General features: G+C 40.7%; 1 protein-coding gene across 3 annotated transcripts in view; it reads right to left on the bottom strand.

Annotated features, from left to right (window-relative positions):
• DLGAP4 (DLG associated protein 4) overlaps positions 1-22,886 on the bottom strand; it is a 144,876-nt gene that overhangs the window by 12,708 nt on the left and 109,282 nt on the right. For all 3 annotated transcript variants that reach the window (XM_087445314.1, XM_014787473.2, XM_004430447.3), the window contains 2 exons: positions 21,021-21,109; positions 20,073-20,485 (listed from right to left, as the gene is read on the bottom strand). In XM_087445314.1, the coding sequence (XP_087301440.1) occupies positions 20,073-20,485; positions 21,021-21,109 (502 nt within the window). The remainder of the gene's footprint in view (positions 1-20,072; positions 20,486-21,020; positions 21,110-22,886) is intronic.

The following is a 22,886-nucleotide window of genomic DNA, read 5'->3' on the forward strand; positions in this document are numbered from 1 at the left end:
CTTGGATAGAAAAGACTCAGTTCATAAAGATGTCAATTTCCCCCCAAATTGATCTACAGATTTAATATAATTCCAAGCAAAATCTCAACATGGAACTTGAAAGGCTGATGCTGAAATTTCTATGGAAGAGCAAAGAGCCGAGATTAGCCGAGACACCCTTGAAGGAGAGCAAGGTTGGGGGAACGTGTCCCTCCAATGATCAGGATTCATGATACAGGCATAACAATGAGGAGAGTATGATGTGGGCCTAATGGACAGAACAGAAAGCTCAGAAGCAGAGCAACACACACAGGAAACCTGATATTTGTCTGAGCTGTACTGCATACTGATAGATAAGGATGAACATTTTAATACATTACTGTCCAATAAGAAAAAATTAACATCTGGGCCGGCCCGCTGGCGTAGCAGTTAAGTGCACGCGATCCGCTTCACCGCTTGTCAGGCCACGCTGTGGTGGCGTCCCATATAAAGTAGAGGAAGATGGGCACGGATGTTAGCCCAGGGCCAGTCTTCCTCAGCACGAAGAGGAGGATTGGCATCAGAGGTTAGCTCAGGGCTGACCTCCCTCACAAACAAACAAACAAGAAAAAAATCAACATACAGACTTATCTCACTCCATGCAGACAAATCAATTCCAAGGGATCAAGGACTTAAATATGGAAGACAAAACTTGAAAACTGTTAACAAGGAAACAGTTTATTATTATTTTAATGTCTTTCGACTTTGGGAGAACAATGGATTTCTTAAGATACAAAAAGTACAAAACTTTAAAGGAAAACACTGATAAATTTAACTACATTAAAATTAAGAATATCTGTTCATTTAAAAGATACTATGAAAAAAATGAAAAGACAAGTCACAAACTGAAAGAAGATATTTACGACACATATAACTGACAAAGGTTCCAGAATCCAGCTATATAAAGATCACCTATGAGGCAAAAAGAAAAAGACAACTTAGTAGAAAAATGAGCAAAAAACATGAACAGATATGTCACAGAGGAGGAAACATAAATGGCTAATATGTGAAAAGATGCTCAATGTCATTAGTAACGAATGAAATGTAAATTATAACCATCATTTTATATCTGTAGATTGGGTGAGGAAAAAAACTCTTACATACTAAGTGTAAGCAAAGATATAGAACGCTGGGTACTTTCACACAGTGCTAAGGGAATAATAAATGGGTATAATCACTTTGGAAAACCATTTGGCATTTCTTGTAAATCTGAACACATGCATACCCTAGGACCCAAGCATTTCCACTCCCAGTATATACCTTAGAGAACTCTTGTCTATGTACACCAGGAGACATGGTCAAATATGGTCATAATAACCTACAGCTTACATCATACTTAATGGTGTAAGACTGAATAATTTCTCCCCAAGATCAGGAATGAGACAAAAACAAGGATGCCCCCCACTCTTGCCACTTCTGTTCAACATTATATGGAGCCAAGGCCATTAGGTAGAAAACAAAATAAAAGGAATCCATATTGGAAAGAAAAAAGTAAAACTATCTCTATTCTCAGATAACATGATCTTATATATAAAAAATCCTAAAGAATCCCAAAAGGGGCCGGCCCTGTGGCGTAGTGGTTAAGTTTGGTGCACTCCACTTTGGAGTTCATGGGTTTGGTTCCCAGGCATGGACCTACACCACTCGCCAGCCACGCTGTGGCGGCAACCCACATACAAAATAGAGGAAGAATGGCACAGATGTTAGCTCAGGGCTAATCTTCCTCAAGCAAAAAAACAAAAAAAAAAAGACTGGTGACAGATGTTAGTTCAGGGTGAATCTTCCTCAGCAGAAAACAAAACGAAAAAGAATCCCCCAAGAACTTAGAATTAATAAATAAGTTCTGCAAGGTTGCAGCATACAAGATCAATATACAAAAATCAATTGGATTTCTATACACTAACAATGAACAATCTGAAAATGAAATTAAAAAAACAATTCCATTTACAATATTATCAAAAAGAATAAAATACTTAGGAATAAATTTAACAAAAGAAATGTAAGACCTGTCCACTGAAAACTATAAAACATTATGGAAAGAAATTTTTAAAAACCTAAATAAATGGAAAGGTATCCCATGTTCAAGGATTGGAAGACTTAATAGTAAGATGGCAATACTCCTCAAATTGAATTACAGATTAACATAATCTCTATCAAAATAAAATCGCAGCTGCCTTTTCTGTAGAAATTGACAAGCTGATCCTAAAATTCATATGGAAATGCAAGAACGAAGTACATATTTTAGAATTCCCTTTAGTGAGAACCTGAGAACTGGCCATAAACTGCTTTTATTTCCATTTTTATTTGAAGAAAAAAGTCGGAGGACTCACACTTCCCAATTTGAAAACTTATTACAAAGGGTACCAAGACCACTCAGTGGGGAAAGAACCGTCATCTCTTTAACAAATGATGCTGGGACAACTGGATATGCGCATGTAAAAGAATGAAGGTGGACTCATACCTCGCACCATATACAAAAATTAACTCAAAATAAATCACAGACTTAAATGTAACAGCTAAAATTATAAAACTCTTAGAAGTAAACAGCAGTAAATTTTCATGATTCTGGATTAGTCAATAGTTTCTTAGACTTGACACCAAAATCACAAGTGACAAAAGAAAAAACCAACTAGACTTCACTAAAATTAAACTTGTGTTTCAAAGAGTACCTAATAGCCAAAAAGTGGAAACTTTTGAATGGATAAGCAAAATGTGATACATCCACACAATGGAATATTACTCAGCAATAAAGAGGAAGTACTGACACATGCTACAACATGGATAAGTCTCAAAAACATTATGCAAAGTGAAAGAAGCCAGACACAAAAGACCACATATTGTATGACTCCATTTATATGAAATGTCCAGAACAGGCAAATCTATAGAGAATAAAACAGATTAGCATTTGCCTAGGGCTGGGGGAGGGGCAAGAGGAGTGGGGACTGATGGCTAAACAGATACAAGGTTTCTTTTTGGGATGATGAAAATGTTCTAAAATAGATGGCAGTGATGGCTGCACAACTCTGTGAATATACCAAAACCACTGAACTGTATAAAGAGGTGAATTTTATGGTATGTAAATTATATCTCAACACTGTTATAAAAAATTGTTCATAACTAAAAACTAGAAACAATTCAAATGCTCATCAGTGGAATGGATAAGCAGCAGGATATTCCTACAGTGGAATGTTACATACCAATGAAAAGAATGAACAAGTACAGGCATTAACACGGATGAATCTCAAAAACAAGGTTGAATAAAAAAGGCAAGCCTCAGAAAAATACACACACTGTGCTTCTATTAATACAAATTTCAAAAACAGGCAAAACTAAACAATATATTTCTTAGGGTCATACATATATGTGGTGTAAGTATAAAGAAAAGCAGGGGTATAATTAATAGAAAATTCAGGACAGTGCTGACTGCTATGGGAGAAAGGTGATATATCACTGGACCTCAAAGATGTTGGTAACATTCTATTTTGTAAACTAGGTGGTGGGTTCACGAGTGTTCTTTTTTTTTTTTTTGTGAGGAAGATCAGCCCTGAGCTAACATCCATGCTAATCCTCCTCTTTTTGCTGAGGAAGACCGGCTCTGAGCTAACATCCATTGCCTAATCCTCCTCCTTTTTTTCCCCCAAAGCCCCCCAGTAGATAGTTGTAGGTCATAGTTGCACATCCTTCTAGTTGCTGTATGTGGGACAGGGCCTCAGCATGGCCGGAGAAGCGGTGCGTCGGTGTGCACCCGGGATCCGAACCTGGGCCGCCAGTAGCGGAGCACGCGTGCACTTAACCGCCAAGCCACCGGGCCGGCCCCCACGAGCGTTCTTTTTATTATTTTTCTTTACTCTGTCTACTCTTTGCATGTATCTTTCACAATAAAAATAAAAGTTAATAAGAAGAATGAGAGTAAAATAAAGATTTTCAGATAAATAAAAACAGAGTTAATGCCAGTTCTCAGGTTCTCACTAAAGAAGTTCTAAAGGATGTACTCAGCAAAGAAGAAAATGATCCAAGAAGGAAGATCTGAGATATAATAAGGAAAAGTGAGCAAAGAAAACTACAAATATAGAAACAAATTTAAATAAAGATATTGATAAAATAATCATAATTATATAATAAATTGAAAATTATATAATTATTATTATTTGTGGGGTTTTACCATAAGAAAACAATTAGATGAATCATATTTCAAGTCCTTGTGTTGTTTGAGAGAAAGGTGAAGATGTTGAGCAACTTAATGTTAAAATTTTAAGGGTTAAAAGAATACAAATACAGGCTGGCCCCGTGGCTTAGCCGTTGAGTGCTCGCGCTCCGCTGCTGGCGGCCGGGGTTCGGATCCCGGGCGCGCATTGACACACTGCTTCTCCGGCCATGCTGAGGCTGCGTCCCACATACAGCAACTAGAGGGATGTGCAGCTATGACATACAACTATCTACTGGGGATTTGGGGGGAAAAAAATAAATAAATAAAAATCTAAAAAAAAAAGAATACAAATACAGTGTATAACTTCTGTGGCAGATATGGCTAGTTGTTCCCAATGTTTGTTTCTCCTTCTCCCTCAGAAATAGAGCCTTTGATTTTTTTTTTTTTCTTCATGTCAAATAGCAACTTTATTCAGATGAAGTAAAAACAGAGAAATTTCTTAAGCACAGATAGTGTGAATTTTCCAGGACAAAGTATTGTCAAATACTTTGGAAAATATGAGGCGTGGTATGTAAAATATTAGAGTCATATAACAAGTTACAGTAGAATCAAGATTAGAATAAGGACTTCTGTTGTTAGTATTATGTCACATCTCTATAATGTGCACACACTGCTAAGCACAGCACAGGCTTCTGAAAACAAGTGATCTGTGGGGACCTTTGATTTTTAACTGGGCACATAGCAGCCTGGACTCGACCATTTCCTAGGCTACCCTTGCAACAAGCTATGAGCAGTCTGGACAAGGGGTATAAGTAGGGGCCAGCCCGATGGCATAGTGGTTAAGTTCGCACACCCTGCTTTGGCGGCGCAGGGCTTGTGGGCTTGGATCCCGGGCACAGACCTGCACATTGCTCATCAAGCCATGCTGTGGCGGTGTCCCACATACAAAACAGAGGAAGAGGGGGCCGGCCCGGTGGTGTAAGTGGTTAGGTGAGCGCGCTCCACTGCGGCGGCCCGGGGTTCGCTGGTTCGGATCCCGGGCACACACCGACACACCGCTCGGCAAGCCATGCTGTAGTGGTGACCCATATTAAAAAAAAAAAAAAAAAAAAAAAAGTGGAGGAAGATGGGCACAGATGTTAGCCCAGGGCCAGTCTTCCTCACCAAAAAAAAAAGCAGGTAGAGATAGAAGTGGTATATGGGGATGGCTCGCTCTTTTTTGCTATTGGTTTCTTTGCTGGCTGAAATGCACTTGGGATTCTGGAATCCGGCAGCCACTCTGAATGATGAGAAGATCTTGTGAATGGAAGCCAATCATGACATCAAACCTCAAGCAAAAAAGAAGCCTGGGGCTCTAGCATTACTATCTTAGTCATGAACTTGAGAGAAATAAACAGTCTTGTTCAAACCATTTTTTTTTCCCAAACATTATTTGTAGGAAAATGTAATTCCAATTAATACAGCCTCAAAACTAGTAAAGGGAATGGGGAAAGGGGTGTGTTAATCCAAAAGAAGGCAAGAAAAGAGAGAAGAAAAAAAGAAACCCCAAAAAAGTAGAACAAATACCACAAAGTAACAAGGTAGGAATAAAATATAGATATCCTACTATAAAGGGAGTACACTGTCTACTTCTGAAATAAAAATCACCAGACTGGACAGAACACAACAGCCAGGTATATCTGATTATAAGGACAGTGAAAGACTGAAAGTGAAAGGATGGAAAAGAGGTATTTTATACCAAACACTAACCAAAGGAAAGCTGGAACAGCAATACTCCTAACACATCAAATAAGACTTTAAGGCAAAACACAAATATAAATCCAGAAAAACAGAGAGAGTGGATCAGGAAACATTTGCCAGGAATGTTACAACTCTAAACTTGATACACCTAAGATATCTCCAAAATAATTTAAAGCAAAATTTGACAGCATTATAAGGAGAAACAGACAAACTCACCATCTTATAGCAAGTGGTATGATATAGATACATTCCCTAAACACAACACAATTAAGTTGAAAACGAAATGAAGAACAAGCTAATCTTTGGATTAACACACCCCTGGCCCCATTCTAGTTCTCCCTCTACCACCTCATCTCAGCGGCCCCTGCACTTCTAGACGACCATTCCAGATCTCTCCTCAAACCTCCCGAGCTGCCTCCCACTTTCTCACTCTGCTCCCTTTCATCACTATCTGTTCTCCACTTGCGCACTAGTTCAGTTCCTTCTCAGCTGCGTAAGAATATCATCCCAGCAGCTGTCTCCTTTCTCTCCCATATCATGAATTCCCTCTTCCCTACAAGGTCCTTCTCAACAACATATAAACATGCTTACAGCACTCCATTTAACAAGATAAAGAACAAAAAAACCCAACCCTCTCCTCCCTTGACCCCATTAAAAAAAAAAAAAATTATCAATAGAGTTGACTATACTTGGCATCTCCAATTACTCTATTTTCTGTTAATCCTTCTCCAATCAGGCTGCCCCTCCCCCTGCCCCCTACCATCACCATTCCACCAAAACAGACCAGCTCTTCAAGGTCTTTAGTGACCTGGCATTTCTAGATCTGCCCTGCTGTGCCCATCCGCGGCATCTGACATCACTGATTCTCTCTTCTTGAAAACCTTATTCAGTTGGCCTCCAACTGCCTTTTTTCCCATCTCACTGGTTGCTCCTCCCTTCCCACCATGAAGTACTAGTGTCTTGGGCCTCAGTGCTTGCATCGAGGCTCTCCTCTACTCCTTAGGCATTCTCATCTCATTTTTGGCCTTAATCTGTACTCTGATGACTCCCAAATATAATCTTCAACCTAGACCTCTGCCCAGATTCATTCATTCCAACTGCCTGCTTGACTTCTCCACTCTGACACCTAATAATGTGTATCAAATTTATCAAGTTTAAAACTGAACTCCTGACTGTTCTCTTGATGTCTACACTAGTCTTCTCTATCTCAGTGGCAACTCCAGCCTTTTCATCACTCAGACTCCAAACCATTTTTGACTCCTTTCACTCTTATTCCATATCCAGCCCATCAAGAAATCCTGCTCTACCTTCCCAATATATCCAGAAGGTGACCCCCTCCCTTAAAGGCTCCATGGCCACCACCATCTTCTCTTACCCAGATGATGGTTACATCCTCCTACCTCATCTCACAACTTCCACTTCTGTCTCTCCCCCAACTCTCTTTTGAGTAAAGAATTCAGATTAATCCCTTAAAAAAGAATGTCAAGTTGCAGCACTCAAAACTCTGCAACGAGTTCTCCTCTGGGAGTGAAAGTCAAGGCTTTAAAAGCACCTCTGAGGCCCTCTGTGATTTGGGGTGCCGCCACTCTGACTTCATCTCCCCCCTCTCTCCTCCTGCTCACTGCTGCAGCCACACCAGCCACCTTCCCTAAGCCTAGAAGCATTTGCCCATCACAGGAGTTCTCTGCCCCTACGGTCACCTCTGATCTCCTGATCTCTAAGACCTCTCTCATTCCCTTCCTTCAGGTTTCTGCTCCAAGGTCACCTTCTCAGAGAGGCCTTTTCTGATTCCCTATGTGGGACCGTGACACTGTCTCCCACCCCACAACATGCAGCACTCACTATCCTGCTCTTCCTATGCTTTATTTTCTTGGTTGCATATCTAACCATCCTACATATTATGTTTACTTGTTTATTTGGTTATTTTCTGTCTCTCTCCATGAGAATGTAAGCTCCATGAGGGCAGGGATGTTGTTTTGTTCACTGCTATATCCCTAGAAACTAGAACAGTGCCTGGCATATGGTAGGTACTCAGTAACCACTGGCTGACTAAATGAAGGTCAGGAGCAGGGGAGAGATGCTGCTTTCTTCCTACTATTCCACAATGTCCTGAAGCTCCCACAGACAAGTTATGCAGAAGACACAGTGAGATTAGAAAAAGAGAGACAAAATTGCAATTCTAGCCAACAATATGATCATTTATGATGCAAATCTAAGAGACCTGAGAATTATACAAGATTGCTGGACACAAGATCAATGTACAAGGATCAAGCATCAGTTCTATCTACTGGCAATAACTAATTAGAATACACAAATACTGAAAAATGATTCATTTTACCATCAAAACAAAAATTGGAAAGTATCAAGGAATAAATCTAATAAAAATATTTAAGACCTTCATAGAGAAATTAATCAAACTTGAAAAGAAAGATATAAAAGGAGATCTGAATAAATGAAGAGAGACGAGAGAAACTTTATTCATAGGTAAGAGAACTCAATATTTCAGAGGTATCAATTCTTCCCAAAGTAATCTATAAACTCTATTTCCAGTCAACGTCCCAGCAAAATTTTTCTGAGCAACTTGATATACTAATTCTAAAATTAGTACTGGAAGAATAAAGAGCTAAGTGGAGTTTTCCTTTTTGGACAAAAAGAATAGGGAAGGGGGATTCACTCTACTAGATACCAAGGCATGTTACACAGCTATGGTAATTAAAAGTTCTATTAGCACAGAAATAGGCAAAAGAGGAGCAGAACAGAATGGAGCTCAGAAACACGCCCTTGAGTACATGGAAATTTGGCAGAGGTTACGACTGACTAGTATTACTAATCAGTGAGGAAAGTAGAGACACTTCAATAACTAGTGTTGTGACAACTGGCTTTCCATATGAAAAAAATAAAATGAGATCCTAGAATGCACAAATATAAACTGCAGATGGATTAAACACCTAAATATGAAAAAACAAAAAAAACAAATTTTGAAACCATGAAAAAATTTCTGTCATTGGTGTTCTTAAGAATCAAAGGTGCATTCAATACAGCAAGAAGATAGAATAATTATAAACGTTTACATATCTAATGACAGATCATCAAAATATATGAAGCAAAAACTGACAGAACTGAAGGGAGAAATAGACAGTTCTATAATAATAGTTGGAGACTTCAATACCCTACTCACAATAATGGATAGAACAACTAGACGGAAGACAAGTAAGGAAACAGAGGACTTAAGCAACACAATAAACCAACTAGATCTAAGAGACCCATACAGAACACTCACCCCAACAATTGGAATACACATTCTTCTCAAGTGTACATGGGACATTTTCAAGGACACATCACATGTTAGGCCACAAATTAAGACTCAGTAGATTTTTTAAAAGATAGATATCTTCTCTGACCACAATGGGATGAAGTTAGAAATCAATAACAAAAAGAAAACTGGAAAATTCACAAAATTGTGGAAAATAAACAACATACTTTTTTTTTTTGCTGAGGAAAATCTGCCCTGAGCTAACATCTGTGCCAATCTTCCTCTATTTTGTATGTGGGTCACTGCCACAGCATGGCTGACGAGTGGTACAGGTCTGTGCCTGGGATCTGAACCCACAAACCTGGGCCACTGAGGCAGAGTGCGCTGAACTTAACCACTATGCCATGGGGCCAGCCTCCTAAACAATGTACTTTTAAACAACCAATGTATCAAAGAAGAAATCACAAGGGAAATTAGAAAATACTTAGAGATGAATGAAAATGAAAACACAATATACCGAACTTATGGGACACAGCAAAAGTGGTGCTAAGGGGGTAATTTATAGCTATAAATGCTTACACTAAAAAACAAGAAGGAGGGGCTGGCCTGGTGGCATAGCAGTTAGGTTCGCGTGTTCTGCTTGGCCGCCCAGGGTTCACCAGTTTGGATCCTGGGTGCACACTTACTCACTGCTAATCAGGCCATGCTGAGGCGGTGTCCCACATAGAAGAGCTACAACTCTACAACTATGATATACAACTATGTACTGGGGCTTTGGGTAGGAAAAAAAAGAAAAAGAGGAAGATTGACAACAGATGTTAGCACAGGGCCAATCTTCCTCAAAAAAAAAAAAAAAAAACCCAAGAAGGACCTCAAATCAGTAACCTAACTTTACAACTTAAGGAACTAGAAAAAGAAGAACAAGCTAAACCCAAAGTTAGCAAAAGGAAATAATAAAGATTAGAGCAGAGAGAAACAAAATAGAGAATAGAAAAACAATAGAGAAAAATCAATGAGGGCCGGCCCCGTGGCCTGGTGGTTAAGTGCACGTGCTCCGCTACCGGCGGCCCGGGTTCGGATCCCGAGCGCACACCGACGCACCGCTTCTCCGGCCATGCTGAGGCCGCGTCCCACATACAGCAACTAGAAGGCTGTGCAACTATGACATACAACTATCTACTGGGGCTTTGGGGAAAAAAAAGGAGGAGGATTGGCAATAGATGTTAGCTCAGAACCGGTCTTCCTCAGCAAAAAGAGGAGGATTAGCACGGATGTTAGCTCAGGGCTGATCTTCCTCACAAAAAAAAAAAAGAAAAAAGAAAAATCAATGAAACCAAAAGTTGTTTCTTCGAAAAGGTCAACAAAATCGACAAACCTTTAGCTAGAGAGACTAAGGGAAAAAGAGAGAAGACTCAAATTACTAAAATCAGAAATAAAAGTGAGGACATTACTACCGGTTCTATGGAAATAAAAACCACTATAAGAGAGTACTATGAACAATTGTATGCCAACAAATTGGATAACTTAGATGAAATAAACAAATTCCTAGAAACACAAAAGCTACCAAAACTAAATTACAAAGAAATAGATAATCTGAATAGACCTATAACTAGTAATTTGACTAAATCAGTAATCAAAAATCTCCCAACAAAGAAAGGCCCTGTACCTGATGGCTTCACTGGTGAATTCTACTAAACATTTAAAGAAGAACTAATGCCAGTCCTTCTTAAACTTTTCCAAAAACTTGAAGAAGAGGGTACACTTCTTAACTCATTCTTATGAGGCCAGCATTACCAAAGGCAGACAAAGATGCTACAAGAAAACTATATACCAATATCCCTTATAGAATGTTGATGCAAAAATCCTCAACAAAATACTAGCAAACAGAATTCAGCAGCATATTAAATCCCACAACAAAGTGGAGTTTATTCCTGGAATGCAGGGGTGGATCAATGTACAAAAATCAATGTAATATACCACATCAACAGAACGAAGGAAAAAAACCACTTGATATCTCAACTGATGCAGAAAAAACATTTGACAAAATTCAACACCTTTTCATGTTAAAAACACAACAAACTAGGAATAGAAGGAAACTACCTCAACATAATAACAGCCATATAAGAAAAACTCACAGCAAACATCGTGAAAGACTCAAAGTGTCTTTTCTAAGATCAGGAACAAGGCAAGGATGCCCACTTTCTCCACTTGTAATCAACATAACACTGTAAGTTCTAGCCAGAGCAATTAGGCAAGAAAAACAAATAAAAGGCACCCAAATTGGAAAAGAAGTAGTAAAATTATCTCTGTTTGAAGATGACATGATCTTACATGTAGAAAACTCTAAAAATGCCATAAAAAAACCATTAGAACTAATAAATGAATTCAGCAGACTAGCAGGTGAATACACAAAAATCAGTTACATTTCTATATACCAACAACTACAAAAACAATTCCATTTATAGTAGTACTAAAAAGAATAAAATATTTAGGAATTAACTTAACCAAGGAGGGGAAAGACTTATACAATGAAAACTACAAAATACTGCTGAAAGAAATTAAAGAAGACATAATAAAAGGAAACCATGCTCAGGGATTAGAAGACTTAATATTGTTAAAATGTCAATACTACCCAAAGCAATCTACAGATTCAATGTGCTCCCTATCAAAATCCCGATGACGTTTTTTGCAGAAACAGACAAACCCACCCCTATAATTCGTATGGCATCTCCAGGGACCCTGAACAGCCAAAACAGTCTCGAAAAAGAAGAACAAAGTTGGAGGACTTGCACCTCCTAATTTCAAAACTTACTACAAAGCTACATAATCAAAACAGTGTGATACTGGCATACAGACAGACAAACAGACCAATGGAATAGAACGAAGAGCCCAGAAATAAACCCTTGCAAACATGGCCAAATGATTTTTTTTTATTATTATTATTATTTTTAAAGATTTTATTTATTTATTTATTTTCCCCCCAAAGCCCCAGTAGATAGTTGTATGTCATAGCTGCACATCCTTCTAGTTGCTGTATGTGGGACGTGGCCTCAGCATGGCGGGAGAAGCGGTGCGTCGGTGCGCGCCTGGGATCCGAACCCGGGCCGCCGGCAGCGGAGCGTGCGCACTTAACCGCTAAGCCACGGGGCCGGCCCGGCCAGATGATTTTTGACAAGAGTGCCAAGACCATTCAATGGGGAAAGGACAGTCTTTTCAACAAACGGTGCTGGGAAAACTCAATATCCACACGCAAAAGAATGAGGTTGGACTCTTATCAACACCACATAAAAAAATTAACCCAAAATGGATCAAGGACCTAAATATAAGACCTAAAACAATAAAAGTCTTAGAAGAAAACATAGGACAAAAGCTTCATGACACTGGATTTGGCAGTGATTTCTTGGATATGACACCCAAGACACAGGTAATAGAGGAAAAAATAGACAAATTAGACTTTATGAAAATTTAAAAATTTTGTCATCAAAGACCCTATCTACAGAGTGAAAAGGCAACCCACAAAATAGGAGAAAATATCTGCAAATCATATATCTTATAAAGGATTTACAATCAGAATATATAGAGAATTCCCAAAACTCAACAGAAAAACAAACAACCAGATTCAAAATAGGCAAAGGATCTGAAAAGACATTTCTCAAAGAAGATATACAAATGGCCAACAAGCACATGAAAAGATGCTCAACATCAATAATCATTAGGGAAATGCAAATCAAAACCACGAGATACCACCTCTAGTTTCTATTGGCCCCTAGAGTAACTAGAGGATTCTTTTCTGAAGAAGATTCTGAAGGATTCCACAGAAAAGATACTGAGCTTTCGAAGTCTTCTCCTAAAGAAAGGCCAGTTTGTCACCCAATCACCCTAGAGCAGGATGTCCTTAAACTTAGCTGGGCAACAAACAACTTTAATGTTAGCAGTACGTGTCACTTTGTCACTGATAGAAATCACAGATAATTTCATATCACATTATAGTTGTCACAGTTATCTTGAAATAATGTTTACCGTCATCACTACTTCAAAATTATAGTAACCAGACTGACGGCTAGATCTTATTATTTAATGCCTTGACAAACAAGTACACAAATTATTATATCACAAATTTATTTAATATTTTGATAATTGTATATTAATGTAATTGGTATCCTTTGTTATCTTGATATAATTTTTACTTTATGTTATTTAAAACCAATTTTCTGTGGTGTCCACAGAAGCCTACATTTCCACAAGCCCTGCCCACACAGAGCTGCCAGATAGCTTCTCAGTGCCTCCATCTTTTTATCTTGATTTTCATTAAATTAATATATGTTCAAAACTTAAAAAGTAAGTGGAAGCACAGCAATAAAAGAAATGTAGATAAATTGGACTTTATCAAAATTAAAAACTTTGGTACATCAAGCGATACTATCAAGAAAGTGAAAAGACAACCTACAGAATGAGAGAAAATATTTGCAAGTCGTATATCTGATAAGAACCTATTATCCAGAATATATAAAGAACTCTTATAACTCAACAACAAAAGGACAAATAACCCAATTTAAAAATGAGCAAAGAAACTGAACAGATATTTCTCAAAGAAGATATCCAAATGACCAATAAGAACATGAAAAGATGCTCAACACCAGTCATCAGGGAAATGCAAATCAAAATGACGATGAGATACCACTTCATACCTACTAGGATGGCCGTAATTTAAAAAAAAAAAGATGGAAAATAACAAGTGTTAGCAAGGAGAGAAATTGGAATGCTTGGTGCATCACTGATGGGAATGTAAAATGGTGTAGCCACTGTGGAAAACAGTTTGGCAGTTCCTCAAAAGCTAGACATAGATTACCACATGATCCAGCAATTCCACTCCTAGGCATATACCCAAAAGAATTGAAAACAGGGACTGAAACAGATACTTGTATGCCGGTGTTCACTGCAGAATTATTCATAGTAGCTGAAAGGTGGAAATAACCCAAGTGTCCATCAACAGATGAATAGACAAAATGTGATATCTAGGTACAATGGAAATATCATTCAGCCATAAAAAGGAATGAAGCTCTGATATGTGCTACAACACAGATGAAGTTTGAAAACATGCCAAACACAAGAGGACAAACATTGTAACATCCCACTTATACGAAATATCTTAGAATAGGCAAATTCATAGAGACAGAAAGTAGATTAGAGGTTACCAGGGACTGGGTGGAGGGAGGAATAGGGAGTTATTGCTTAATGGGTACAAAATTTCTGTTTGGGGTGATGAAAAAGTTCTGGAAATAGATATTGGTGATATGCAACACTGTGAATGTAAGTAATGCCACTGAATTGTATGCTTAAAAGTGGTTAAAATGGAAAATTTTTTGTTATATATATTTTACCACAATAAAAAAATGAAAAAGTTAAAAATGGAATTATCATATGATCCAGCAATTCTACTCCTAGGTATATCTCAGGAGATCTGAACACAGCATTATTCATAATAGCTTCTATCCTGCTATTAAAGAGTTTTTATCCTGATGCTTAAATAATTATTTCTTCATCTTTGATGTTATTACCATATATTACTAACATACTAGTATATTACCATGACTTTTGCTATTTTTATTTTTATATAGTTAGCTTTTGGAAACTCTAAAATTAAGTTTTATTTTAAATTAAATCATAAAATTAAAAAACAAGTGGAACTACTAGGCTTACAACAAAAACAGCAATCTCCTTCCTACTCCTGAATCAGTTCCTCACTTTTAAATATGAATAAACAACCAAAGATTACTGACATTCCAGGAGAGCCTCCAACCAAAAGACAAATAGAAAAAAGGAACCTAAAGGAAACAGACACAACATGAAAACTTATGTTAAGTCTCAGAGAGGTAGGAGAAGATACTACATGCATAAAACAAGGACAAAAATATTATGAAAAAGGAGCAGAATAAGAAAGAGTTCCTATATGGACAGCCACAGTAAACACTTGATGGACAGAGTTTGGAGATAAAGTCAAGAAAACCTCCCAACCTCAACTGATTTCTCCAACAGAAATATACAAATAGCCAATAAGTACATGCAAAGATGCTAGAACATTATTAGCCATCACAGAAATGCAAATCAAAACCACAATGAGACTGGACGGCCACATGCAAAAGAATTAAAGTAGACCATTATGTTACACCACACCCAAAACTTAACTCAAAATGGATTAAAGACTTGAATGTAAGACCAGAAACCATAAAACTCTTAGAAGAAAACACAGGCAGTATGCTCTTTGACATCAGTCTTAGCAGTATATTTTTGAATACCATGTCTCTCCAAGCAAGAGAAACAAAAGAGAAAACAAACAAATGGGACTACATCAAACTAAAAAGCTTCTTCACAGCAAAGGAAACCATCAACAAAACAAAAAGACAACATAACAACTGAGAGAAGATATTTGCAAATCGTATATCTGATAAGGAGTTAATATTCAAAATATATGAAGAACTCATACAACTCAACAAAAAAACAGTCCAATTAAAAAATGGGCAAAGGATCTGAACATTTTTCCAAAGAAGATATACAGATGGCCAACAGGCATGTGAAAAGATGTTCAACATCAATAATTATTAGGGAAATGCAAATCAAAACTACAATGAGATATCACCTCACGCCCTTCAGAATGGCTATAATTAAAAAGACATGAAATAGGGCCGGCCCTGTGGCTTGGTGGTTAAGTGCGCGCGCTGCGATGCTGGTGGCCGGGGTTCGGATCCCGGGTGCGCATCGAGGCACCACTTCTCCGTTCATCCTGAGACCGAGTCCCGCATACAGCAACTAGAAGGATGTGCAGCTACGACGTACAACTATCCACTGCGGCTTTGGGGGGAAAAAATAAAATAAATAAAAAAAAAAAAAAAAAAAAAAAAAGACATGAAATAACAAGTGTTGGAGAGCATGTGGAGAAAAGGGAACCCTCATATACTGTTGGTGGGAACGTAAACTGATGCAGACACTAAGAAAAACAGTTTGGAGATTCCTCAAAAAATTAAGAACTACCATATGATCCAGCTATTCCACTTCTGGGTATTTATCCAAAGAATACAAAAACATCAATTCAAAAAGATATTTGCACCCTTATGTTCACTGCAGCATTATTCACAATAGCCAAGACTTGGAAACAATCTAAGTGCCAGTCAATGGATGAGTGGATAAAGAAGACGAAGTATATATACACAATGTAATACTACTTACCCATAAAAAAAGATTACATCTTGCCATTTGCAACAACATGGACAGACCTTGAGGGTATTATGCTAAGCAAAATAAGTCAGCCAGAGAAAGCCAAATACCATACGATTTCACTCATATGTGGAAGATAAAAACAACAACAACAAACACACAGACAGATATAGAGATTAGATTGATGGTTACCAGAGGGGGAGGGGGAGGGCAGAAGGATTAACAGGGCACATGTGTATAGTGACAGATGGTAACAGTCTTTGAGTGGTGAACATGATGTAGTCTACACAGAAATCAAAATACAATGATGTACACCTGAAATTTATATAATGTTATGAACCAATGTTACCTCAATAAAAAAATAAACTTAAAAAAAAACCCACAATGAGATACTACTTCACACCCACTAGGATGGCTATCATCAAAAAGAGCAGTAATTACCAGTGTTGGTGAGGATGTGGAAAAATTAGAACCCTCATATACTATTGCTGGTGGGAATGTTAAATGGTGTAACCACTGTGGAAAACAGTTTGGCGGTTCCTCAAAAAATTAAACATAGAGTTACCATATGACCCAGCAATTCTACTCCTAGGTATGTACCCAAAAGAAATGAACATACATCCACACAAAAACTTGTACACAATATGTTCACAGCAGCATTATTCATATTGGCCCAAAAGTGGATACAACCCGAATGTCCATCAACAGATAAGTGCATAAATAAAATGTAGTATATTCATAAAATGGAATATTATTCAGCAATAAGGAATGAAGTACTGACACATGCTACAACATGGATGAACCTAGAAAACATTATGCAAAGCAAAAGAAGCCAGACACAAAAGACCACATATTGTATAGTCCCATTTATATAAATGATCAGAACAGGCAAATCCACAGAGACAGAATTAGTGGTTGCTAAGAGGAAGGGGGGAGGAGGTGATGAGGAGTGAAAGCTTATAGTTATGGGGTTTCTTTTTGGAGTGATGAAAATGTTCTGAATCCAGATAGTAGTGATGGTTGCACAACACTATGAGTGTACCAACTGCCACTGAATTGTACACTTTAAAAAGGTGAATTTTATGGCATGTGAATTATATCTCAATAAAGCTGTTACAGGTTGGAAAAAAAAAAAAGAAAAAGAAAAGCTTCCAGAAAGATAGACAACAAAAAGATAAGATTTGAGGAAGAAAAGATCAGAGACTAAGGATCTATCCAGCAGGTCCACCTGCGTGACAGGAATTCTAGAGAGAGAAAACAAGAAATGCAAGTGAGGAAATTATTTTTAAAAATTAATGCAAGACTATTTCTTAGAAATGAAAGACCTGAGTCTCCACATAGAAATGGCCTTCTAACTACTAGCACCATAAATGAACAAAGACCTATTCCACAGCACATCACTGAGAAATTTCACAAGAGAGGTAAAGTGAAGATCCTAACAGCTTCCAGAGATAAAAAATACACAGCACTGAGAACTGCAATGGCATCAAACTTTTCAGCACAAGTAATGGAAGCTAAACACAATACAGTCTTTAAGATTCTGAGGGAAAATTATTTTCAACTTTATTTTTATATTTATTTTATATATATAATTTATATAAAAATTACATATATAAATTTATAACATATAAATTATATATACATATAAACACATATATTTATATATATATATTCATTATTTTTAACTTTACACCCAGCCAAACTGTGTGAAGTCTGAATAAAGATATGCAAAGTTTCCAAAAATTTATCTTCAATTGAAGATGTGCTCCAGGAAAATGAGCGACTAAAACCAAGAAAGCAGCAGACCATGTGGTCCAAAAAGTAGGGTGCCCATTATGGGAAGCAGCTGAAGGCAGTCCAGGTGATAAAAAGGGGAATCTCCGGACAGCAGCTAGGTGGCAGGCCCAGAACGCAGCCTGGCCAGACCAGAGCAGAGGCAGAGGGCACCAGGAAAAATGAGAACCCAAGAGATTATCTGATATGTTTGCACATCTGGAAAATAATACTGAAGAGGGTTGGCAGATCTGGTGGAGCATGTGAAAAAATTACAAATAAGAGCTTAGAAAATGATGTAAAAAAAATGAGGCAACTATTCATTCTAGGGAAAACAAAATGTATAAAAAAGAAAATGAAATCATAATATATTACTAGGCTCTGCAATGAACAATATTTGCATGCTCACAGTAAACAGAAATATTGGTTGTTATTTAATCCAAAACTGTGATGTAATATGGGGGGGGGGGCACAGGAGGTGGAGGTAACAGAGCTAAATACTCATCTAGTATGGCAGGAAATCAATCCATAATGCTGATTAAATTTTAGAGAGGAAATTAAAGGTAATCACATTTATAATTTTATTTATTTATTCATTTTTCCCCCCAAAGCCCCCGTAGATAGTTGTATGTCATAGCTGCACACCCTTCTAGTTGCTGTATGTGGGACGCGGCCTGAGCATGGCTGGAGAAGTGGCACGTCCGTGCGTGCCCGGAATCCGAACCCGGGCCGCCAGCAGCGGAGCGCGCACACTTAACCGCTAAGCCACAGGGCCGGCCCAAGGCAATCACATTTAAAAAAAGAAATATGAAGGTAAATACCAGAATATACAGCTAATGAGAGTTGAAAGTGGAGAAGGCTAAGGTAGGGCAGTGGGCTGAATGGTTTCTGTTAGAAGCCTTTCAGTGTTGTCTGATCCTTGCCTCCATTCTGATTTTTTAAATATATTATTGTAAAGGGTTACTAGATATATACCTCACAACAGCGGTGTGACATCAAAGCTGGGAACTGGCCTGGAGGACAGTGAAAACGGTGACTCCTAAGTGCTCTCTGAATCATCAAAGGGTGCTTTCCTCGGGCCCCACCCCATCACGTGTCAGTGGGATGCTGGCTCTGTCCCTTCTGGATGCTCTGGAGACCTGTCCTTCCCGTGTGTTCTGTGCAGGGGGAGCTAACTGGGGATTGGAGCTTTGACTGAACCAAGTCAGTGCAGGGTATGGCTCCTGGAGCTTCGCAAAGGCCTGCCTCCAAACCACCCCTCCCCTATATCAACCACCTGCGAATCTAGGCCCCCTACATATTTCTAGCTCTTGAACTAATTTATGGGGGGAATTTTTGGAAATAGGCATGGTATAGTTAGAAACATAAGTGGAAAAGTAGATGACTTCTGTCTCACCCATTTATAGTTCCTCACACCCTTTTGAGGCCCACAGTTAGATCCTTGGTGCTTGGCACACAGTAGGTGCTCAATAGGAGCTGAAGGCATAATTATGGTACCAACTTTCTCTGGGTCCAGCACTTCATAGGGCCCTTTACATGCACTGCCACATTCAATCCTCACAATATACTTATGCAGTTAGAGGTAGGATTATCTCCCTGTTACAGATAAGGAAACTGAGGCTCAGAGTAACCTGACCAAGGTCACTTCACTAGTAACGGAAGAGCTGGGATTCAACCAGGTGTGGCTGATCCCACAGCCTGTACAACTAGCAGCTGTTGCCATAAAGCCTTTCTGTAAAAAGGTTTCCTTAGGCAGATGCATGGATAGAGGAAAGGAAAGAATGAAAAGAAGAGGTGAGCTCACAACTGACCCGAGAAGAGAACCTAAGAGACCCTCCCCGCTCTGAGGCTATCTGGTTGGAAGCTGCAGAACTAGCTGTGTATCCACCTTCTCCCCTCGCCCCAGGGGGCCATCCTTGCAGCACCTACCTTCTTCAGAGAGGTTGTTCTCTTTGGTCTCCTTGTCCATCTGGCAGCACCAGCCTTCCAGCCGCTCCGTTTCTGCCTGGAGTAGCTTCAAGAACCAGTAGCCATCTCGGCGGCAGGCCCCTGGCTGTGCTGGTTCTGCCGGGGAGCTGGAAGAGGTCTCGAGCCAGGGGTCAGGTGGGGGCAGCGAGGATGCCTCTAGGGCAGGGTCGCTGTTGTCTCCATACGAGAGGTTGCGCTTGATCTGGGCAATCTTGGGGGCCTGCCGAGGGCCGGCATCAATGCTGACAGAGTTGGGGTGTGGGGTACAGTCCGGGAGGCTCCTCTCAGACGACTTACAGCTTGAGTCATTGGCATCCTGGGTATCTGAGTCGGTGTCCCGTCTGGAGGACATGCTGTGAGAGGGGGCGCTGCTTCTGTGGTTGGGGGGTGGAGTGGGGTGGGGACAGGAAGGGGTGAGAGTCACCAAGAGGGCCAGAGACCAGAGGCCACCCCAACCCGGACACACGGGAGACAGAGAAACGGATGCATCATCTGCTCACCATGCGCCTGAAGCGGGTCCCACAGCCCGGATCTCATTCTCTGCTCAGCCCTTGCCCCACCCACCACGCCCACACGCACACACACACATGGACAAGGTCATAAGGTTGCCTGTTTACTGCAGTAGGGCCAGGAAGACCACCAGCATCGGGGAGCCGGGCCATGTCTCCACCCGGCCTTGGCCCCCCATGGGCGGATTAATCTCACAGAGCACGTGCTCATTTGCCCACCCGCCTGCCTGCCCAGCCTCCCATGCCTGGGCCACCACCCGCACCCAAACCCAGCTTGGTTATTAGAAATCCAGCAAGGAGAAGTGGGTTAGCGAGAGCAGGAGAAAAAGGCGCAGGAGAGGTGAGAGCAGAGGGCGGGAGAGAAGAGGGGAGAAGCAGCCACCACCTCTGTGCGACTTACCGCCAGTCGTCCTCTACCTGAACCCCGATGGACTGGAATTTGGTAGCGGGACTGGGCTCCTCTTTTGGCACTGGCTGAATGCAGTCAACCTTATTGAAGGACAACGACAGCAACAGCACAGAGACAAAGACAAAAATAAAAAACAAACACCACACTTGCTGCTGAAATTCACATTAGTGGAACGACGCAAAAAGACAAGTGGACAGACAGACACGAGGCATGCAGACACCACATGGGCCCGAGGCCGGACCAGGTTAAGCCGGGCACTGCTCATTCGCACGGAGGCGGGCGGGAGGTGGGATGGGGTGGAGATGACTGGCTTTCCCTACTCTGAGGAGGGTGCCATCACATCGATCGCTTTGGGTCCGTTGTCCTCCGAGAGGTGGGAACCGTTCCTTCTAGTCCTCTCCTTTACACACATCAGAGAGAAAAAAAAAAAAGGACGAAAGAGAAAGAAGACACACACACACAAGGCCACAGCCGTTATCTGGTGTAGTCGAAGCTGGGGGCTGTCTCGAGGCTCAGATCACTCCCCCAACCCTGCAGCTGAAGGGCAGGCTGGAGGTGCCTGTACTGGGCAAACCTCAGATAGCAGTTCTGGATCTGAGAACTGCCACCAAGGCAATAGCTGGCGAAGCCCCTGGACACTACGAGATGCCATCCCTGGGCCTTGATCACACTTGGCTGAGGTTACCTTCAGCACTGAGCGCCTGGGGAGCAGTAGGAAGGGCCAGGGCAGGGCCAAGTGCAAAGCTAGCACTCTTTCTCTACACTCCTGTGAACTGCAAAGAAACATGGCAACAATGATGCCCTGGGCCTGCCTTTCTTTTCTGGGACAAAGGTGTGTGGCCATGGAGCAGCCAGGCCAGCCCTTCCATCATGACTCATGAATAAGGGAGAACCCACACTTGACCTAGGACTTGAGGCACCAAGGGGTGGGATGAGGGTTGTCAGGGTATCCTTGGAAATTGGGGATTCTCCAGTCTCTTGGCTTCACGGAAGCATGAGGGGCCAGGGGGCTGAGCAACAGGCTCCTCCTTGCCCTGGGGATGTGGCCGCACTTCTTCAGCAAGAGCCAGCTCCGAGAATGCAGCATCACTGGATCTCAAGGAGCTGCAGTGAGGGCATGGAATGGGGGTAGGGGGGAATCTGGGGAAGGAGAAGCCTAGAATATGCCCAAGATGTACAGTTCTCATCCTCATGTGAACTTCTGGATGAAAGGAATCAAGACTGAGCCTAACTCAGGCCTTTTAGAAAGACAGGAGCATCTGGTTTGGCCAAGGAGAGGGGAGGGCTGCCCAAAGACCCTGGGTGGTCAGGACCCAGAGTCAGAGACTAGGCTACTTTCTGTGTTCCTAAGAACCCCTCCCGGAGCGGCTGTACAGGGCAGGGGCTGGACCCCTTATGAAGGAGCCCAGAAAACAAACAGGAGAGTCTCCTCGCCAACTCTCTTCTTATATATGTGGGGACACTGAAGCCCAGAGCTGCCTCTTGCGGGGAAGGAAATTCAGGCAAGTGCAAGAAATTGGTCAGCGAGCCTTCTCTGTTCCATTCAGCCCCTTTTGTTTCTTGTGTTCCTTCTGCATTCCAGTGCTTTGTCATCCACTTTGCCACGTCCAATTGCTCAGGGGTGGCTGGGGAAATGGAAATTCCTTCCAACCCTAAGCTACAATGCACACCACCTTGACTGACCCCCCGGGTTTAGTAGGGCTCTGCCTCCCCCAAGCTCCTGGCCCACTGTAGCTTCCCCCTCTCCTTGCCCTGAGTGTGCTCCACTTTAGTGTGGAAGTCCAGCCAGGGCAGGGAGAGTCCTCTCACTCTGGATTTAGAGCACCTCCTGAAAACTGCAAGGCGGGGCCCAAGTTT

The sequence above is a fragment of the Ceratotherium simum genome, chromosome 21 (genome assembly GCF_057802395.1).
Source record: "Ceratotherium simum simum isolate JZ-2026a chromosome 21, ASM5780239v1, whole genome shotgun sequence".
In the NCBI taxonomy this organism is placed as follows: domain Eukaryota; kingdom Metazoa; phylum Chordata; class Mammalia; order Perissodactyla; family Rhinocerotidae; genus Ceratotherium; species Ceratotherium simum.